At 36.0% G+C, this 6,667-nt stretch overlaps 1 protein-coding gene across 1 annotated transcript in view; it reads right to left on the bottom strand.

Moving 5' to 3' along the window:
* Nucleotides 1-2,116: 2,116 nt before the first annotated feature.
* Nucleotides 2,117-6,667, bottom strand: part of LOC107568244 (interleukin-6 receptor subunit beta-like) — a 14,121-nt gene continuing 9,570 nt past the window's right edge. Inside the window, exons 10-15 of the mRNA XM_016254178.1 lie at nt 6,172-6,273; nt 5,640-5,771; nt 5,063-5,206; nt 4,825-4,903; nt 3,513-3,588; nt 2,117-3,416 (exon numbers count right to left, since the gene is read on the bottom strand). Of these exons, the coding sequence (XP_016109664.1) occupies nt 3,048-3,416; nt 3,513-3,588; nt 4,825-4,903; nt 5,063-5,206; nt 5,640-5,771; nt 6,172-6,273 (902 nt within the window). The 3' untranslated portion in view covers nt 2,117-3,047. The remainder of the gene's footprint in view (nt 3,417-3,512; nt 3,589-4,824; nt 4,904-5,062; nt 5,207-5,639; nt 5,772-6,171; nt 6,274-6,667) is intronic.

Consider the following 6,667-nt stretch of genomic DNA (forward strand, 5'->3'; position numbering starts at 1 on the left):
GGACTGTAACTAAATACATTTACTTGAGTATTGTACTTAAGTACACTTTTTGAGTATCTGTACTTTACTTGAGTATTATTTTTTCTGGAAACTTATGACTTTAACCACTACATATGAAAGACAAATATTGTGCTTTTCACTCCACTACATTTCTATCAAGATCCTCGAAGTAGAAAAGTCGTTAGCAGCTTTAAAAGTCAGTGGGTGATTTTTTTCTTCTCTAAAACGTGACTTTCTTTTTTCAGACAGTTTATCAGTAATCACTCCTGGCATGAAGGGATTTCCCAGCATTTTTTGAGCATGGACCAGTTCCAAATGTGATATTTATTTACAACAATTCAATAATAAGAAGTTAATATTGTGGTTTATACAGGTGCATCTCAATAAATTAGAATGTCGTGGAAAAGGTTTCAGCTAAGGACAGCCCTGGATATGCACTACTGTTAAAGTTTTTTTTTTTTTAAATAATACTTTTATTCAGCAGGGATATATTAAATTGATCAAATGTGACAGGAAAGGCATTAATGTTACAAAAGATTTCTGTTTAAAAAAAATGCTGTTGTTTACAACGTGATGTGATGGTTTCCATAAAAATATTAAATAGCACAACTGTTTTCAACACTGATAATCATAAGAAATGTTTCTTGAGCAGCACATCAGCATATTAGAATAGTTTCTGAAAGATCATGTGACATTAAAGACTGATGCTGAAAATTCATCTGTACCATCAAACCACATTTTTGTGGCATATAAAAGTAATTTAAAATTGTAATAATAATTCACAATATTACTGTATTTTTGAACAAATATGCAGCCTTGGTGAGCACAGGCTTCTTTCAAAAACATAAAAAATCTTACAAACCCAAACTTTTGAATGGTAGTGTAACTTTAAACCTAGCAACCTGTTTAGCTACACTCTTAAAAATAAAGGTGCTTCACGATGCCATAGAAGAACCTTTTTGTCTAAATGGTTCCATAAAGAACCTTTAACATCTGAAGAACCTTTCTGTTTCACAAAAGCTTCTTTGTGGTGAAAGAAGGTTCTTCAGATTATAAAAAGGTAAGAAAGAGATGGTTCTTTAAAGAACCTTTGATTGAATGGTTCTTTGTGGAACCAAAAAGGGTTCTTCTATGGCATCGCTTGAAGAACCTTTTGAAGCACCTTTATTTTTAAGAGTGTATCTAAATTAATCTAATTTGTAATCATAATCCTCAACACCTCTCCATTTGACCTATTGAGTTCTGTATTGATTTCAAAATATTGCTACTGACCTACAAGGCACTAAATGGTTTAGCTCCTGTATATTTAACTGATCTTGTTATGCCCTATAATCCATCATGCTCTTTAAGGTCATGAAACTCTGGACTTTTTAGTAGTGCCTAGGCCCTAGGATATCTAAGTCCACTAAAGGAGGGAGATAATTTCCCCATCTGGCTTCCAAACTCTGAAATAGTCTTCCTGATAATGTCCCGGACTCAAACACACTCTCTCTGTTTAATTCTAGATTAAAGACACATCTCTTCAGTCAAGAATTCCTATAATGAATCTCAATCTCACCCTTGCTCCCAGTTAGATCAGATAAAAGTCACAAATATATTTTTAGCTTGAAACGTTATGAACAGCAGCTACGCTAATTCTTTTACACTGCCTTTCTGTTCCTACCCCGGGATGCCCATCTCGAGGTATCTAAAGATCACACCAGCTCCAGCCTCATAGAAAGACTTCAGATGACCCAACACCTGTGAAGAGATGATGCTGACCCCTTGCGAGGACCCCAGATGACACAAACTTGAATCGACATTTGAAGCTGCCAAATGTTCTCTATATTGTAATCATTATAATAACACTTGTAATAATCGCTTTAATGAGCTTCTGACTGAAATTAATTCATGTTAGCTAACTGTAGGATTCTATTATCTTGAACTGTTCATTTGTGAAATGAACATTACTTGGACACATTCACTTCTGATAACAGATCACTCTAAATTGTAATGTAGACATGCATTTTCTGTAAAGCTGCTTTGAAACAATGTGTATTATGAAAAGCGCGGCTATACAAATAAATTTGCATTGAATTGAATTGAAATCTTATGGTCAAATATAGACACTATGCTGGTTTACTGTACTGGTACTATTATATAATCATTATTTTATTTGAGGTTTTGGGGGCTACAAGACTAATTTGATATCAGCATCTTAAAAATATATTCATGCATATAAGCATGTCGACTGGGCTGATATTCCTGAACTTTGCCTGCGGCAACCTCAAAAATGCTATATGGAATGGAAACCGGTAAAAAAAAAAAAAAAAAACATAAAAACACGATTATAATTCAAAATCACAAATAAGAGAAATAAAGTAATTTGTCTTATTTCTTCTTCTGTGGCATGACAAGGCTTCCATAAAATGGGTAAACCACAAACTACAACACTAAACTACTTGTGACTAGTCCTATGTTATTATCTGTCAAACAAATCACTGCAAAATTGATGAGAAATTCACTTCTAAATAATGGCCACAAATAAGAAGCATATTCATATATAAAAAATATTTATGTACATTCAATTGTGTATCTATTAGTAATACTATCTCATTTGCGTCAACATGTGCATTGTTTTCCATGTTAAAATGTAAGCTTTAATGTGCAGAGATACCTACAAGACATTTTCTGAATTCCCTGAAAAGTGTAAACCACATGCCACTGAGGAACTATCAAAACTTTGCTCGTTTATCTGAGCATTCTGACCTGCCTAACATTGGCTCAACCAATGGCTTGAGTTTGTGGCAAGAACATTTGTTTGGCCGACCAATGGCAAAAGAGGAGAGTATTCTGGAGACCTGTATAGTCCTTTGATGACGCGAAAAATATACATCAACTTTAAAAGTTGCAGCTAGTGTGAAAGACTGTAAATGTGAAAATCTGTGCATAGACTGTGCATACATTCGTCTTATAACACTATTCAGTGTCTGATTAAAAAGCACACCTTTCTGATTGTTCCATTTAAGGCACTACAGTACAGATGAAACATCCTGAGGTATGAAAAGTTAATTCGCTTTAACAGAAGGCAAAAAATGTCTTTCATAGTCCGAGACACATTGCTGGTCCCACCATGCTTCATCATCACCGTCATCCTTCTCTTCATCAGTGTCGACCATCTCGCTGTACTCCTTTGCCCAACTGTCAGGCTTTGAAATGTTTCCTTGGTTTGATTCCTCAGGCTCATCTCCACCTTCATTTGTTCTGCCCAGTCCATCTAGCACCTGAAAATGTTGGGGTTCCACATCGATTAAAAACTTCTCTGATTCAGTCTCTGATGGAGGAGTAGGTGTGTTGGGATCCAGGTTCTCCACGATCTCCAGCTCAGAGATCTTTAGAGTCAATTCAGAAGGAGAACAGAGCCGGGGCCACGCATGCTGGAAGAAAAGCCAAGACGTGAACAAATATTGTACCGTTTTTGTAAGTGTGACATCTCTTTAATATGGAACACTCAAAAGACTTTAGATTCTCACCTGAAAGTTCATATGCTTAAATGTTTTACTGTTTATTGGATCTGGGATCGTCACACAACACCGAGTTGTTTTGCACCTAGAGAGCAGATATTAATTTATCACAAAATGTTGAATTTATCAGTTAAACTAATTTTGTGCACCGTCTGCAAGACGATAATCCTATGCATACAATAACAGTACTAACAAAAAAGAGTGATGTGATGGAGAGTAGAGCATAATTTCCTAATGTGATTACTGAATGTAATAGAAAATAATACACAACAGGTCCAAAAGCATATGGATACCCTATCTTTTGTGGTTCCCAACCCCTCTCCTTACATGTCAGAAAACTTGAGACCCTCCCCATAGTTGTAATTAAACTTTTAGATATAATAATTTTAGATAAAAAAAAATTAAAATACATTTATAATTGAAATACAAATGTAATTTATTGAATTTTTATAATTTTATTCTATTGTTTAATTTTTTTTTTTATTCAATAATATTTAAATGTTTTATATTGAACTATTTTATTTGAAATAAATAACATTTCCTGCTTTTTAATCACATAGAATACTGGTCAATATCAGGTCTTTTATATTTTATTTTTCTGGTTCAGTTTTGCTATGTCTGCTTATATTGCGTTTTAAGGGGCTTGTTTTCAGAATATTATCTCCTACCCATAATAACTGGGGATCTGCATATCTTAAAATAGGTGGCCTTTTTGTGAAATCTGACAGCTGCGACTGAGCTTTTCATATTCGCCACACACTCACATCTTCTGCGTCATAACAATGTGATGTGACGGCAAGATGAGAGGCCACGTATCAAATTAATGCAAGCGATTATCGGCTGGTTCCAAATCAGTGGCTGATCTTTTGGAGCATTTATAGAAACGAAAGTCTTTGCACCCTTATTTGACCTCAAAGCATACAAGTTCTCCAGGTTGGGAACCACTGTGGTAGAATTACAATTTATCCTCACTGGACTAGCCAAGCTCACTATTTATGGGCCACTCATACAGAATGCCTTTGAAAAAAGTGAGACACAGCCAGTGGAATGGGGAAAAAAAAACACTTGTGAGTCGTGACAAGTTTTTTTTTTTTTGAAAGTTGAACTTATTTTAAGCTGAGCGCTGCATCTTTAGAGAATCAGATGCTGCAAATGATGCAAGCACAACCGTCAAACACATCCGTCTAGCACGTATTTATGCAGAAAAACTATGGAGCGCAGTGTAATGGAAAAACACATTCTGTGTGAACCAGCCCTTACAAGGGGGTCTCCATGTACTTTTGACCATATAGATGGAATTATGATGAAAGGCAATACTTACACCAATGTAAAAACACATACTAATACCAGGAACATCAATAATGGTATGAATACAGCAAACAGTATTGTTTTAACATCACCTAGAAGATGAGATGAATAGAAATGATTGGTTTACTACCTAAAGTTGAATTTGTGATCTACATGCTGTATGCAAAACAAGGACTTGCTAGTATTTTGGATAATGCATGCAATGTAAATCCCAAAGGAAGAAAGAAACAGCTCATCTTCCTCGTACTTACTGTCTTTCTCATTGGTGGAGAAAATGAAGAAGCTCCTGGCGCCTTCCCCAGCAGCACTCACAGCGCTCACCCAGACCTGGTACTGCTGGGCCGGCTGCAGTTCTGACAACAGCGCACTGGTTCTGTCACTGCTTATCTTAGACCCTATTGCACAGGCCAAAGGACACAGATATATATACTACTATTCAAAGTTTATGTTCAGTACAATCTTCTTATGCTCACCAAAAATATAGTAAAAACAGCAATATTGTGAAATATTATAAAAATTGTAAATAGCTGTTTTCTATTTGAATATATTTTAAAATGTAATTTATTCCTGTGATGCAAAACTATATTTTCAGCATCATCCATCACTCCGGTGCCATACTCCAAAGAAAAAAAAACTTTCAGAAACTTAAACGAACCCTGAAGTAGTATATTTGGCACAGAAATACTCCGTCACGCGTCCAAATTGTTTTTTGTTTTTTTTACTTTGGCCATGTTTAGCATGAGAATCCAACTTTTTAACAGCGTAACATAAGTCAGAATGCATGAAACAGGATTAGATCTCCCCTTTAAAGGAGTGACCATGGGTTACCTGTTTCTTTGATGCCCACTAAGTAATGCAGGATGACACCTTTGCTCTCATTTACAGGGATGGGGCTCCATATCAAAGTGGCAGAGGAGTGAGAGATGTTCTTCACATGGATTTGTGGGACTTTAGGAGGAACTGGCGGGGGAGATGAAGAGATGATACAAACATGAAGGCTAGAAAATCTGATTACAGGATCTCACATTTACTAGCCAAGTACTTTGGGCCCTAAAACAAGCTCAGTGTGAGAAAATGTCTTATGACTGGAATGGATTACAATTTTTTTTAAATCTAAGTGACGATACACAAGCCAATTATCTACAATGCAATATACTTTTCCAATGGATGCATCTTTTAACAAATAAGATAAATGATGTAACCTTTTGTCAGAGCGGTGTAAGTTGTAAAAGGATGCAAGTATTAATTCATGGTAATTTACAGAATTTTGGCCCTCTGCTATATTGTACAATTTGTAAATTGTAGCCCAATTTTATTTGTTATCTTGTGGACTTATTCAGTGATTTAAGAAATGTCATACCTCCTTCAAGTGTGTATGCAATCACTGACTTGAGGAAAGTGCTGTGGTTGTTGAAGACAGCGAACAGTGACACATTATACGCTGTGTGGTTCCTGAGGTCACCTGTGGATGGAGACAAACACAAAATCACTGTCAGCATCAGGCCGAGCTACAGCTTTCACTCTTACACACACACAGGTTTACATTTGTGAAAAGTGGGGACATCCCATAGGCGTAATGGTTTTTATACTGTACAGACCGTATATTCTATTGCCCTTTACCAACCCTACCCCTAAACCTACCCCTCACAGGAAACTTTGTGCTATTTCAGATTTTCAATACACTCCATTCTGTGTGATTTATAAGCGTTTTGAAAAGTGGGGACATGGGGTAATGTCCTGAAAATTCGCCTTCTCCTTGTAATACCTATGTCATACCTTTGTCATTATACAAATTTATGTCCTCATTTGTCACAAAAACGCTCACACACACACACACACACACACACACACACACC

The sequence above is a fragment of the Sinocyclocheilus grahami genome, unplaced genomic scaffold, assembly GCF_001515645.1.
Source record: "Sinocyclocheilus grahami isolate Dianchi unplaced genomic scaffold, SAMN03320097.WGS_v1.1 scaffold1227.1, whole genome shotgun sequence".
In the NCBI taxonomy this organism is placed as follows: domain Eukaryota; kingdom Metazoa; phylum Chordata; class Actinopteri; order Cypriniformes; family Cyprinidae; genus Sinocyclocheilus; species Sinocyclocheilus grahami.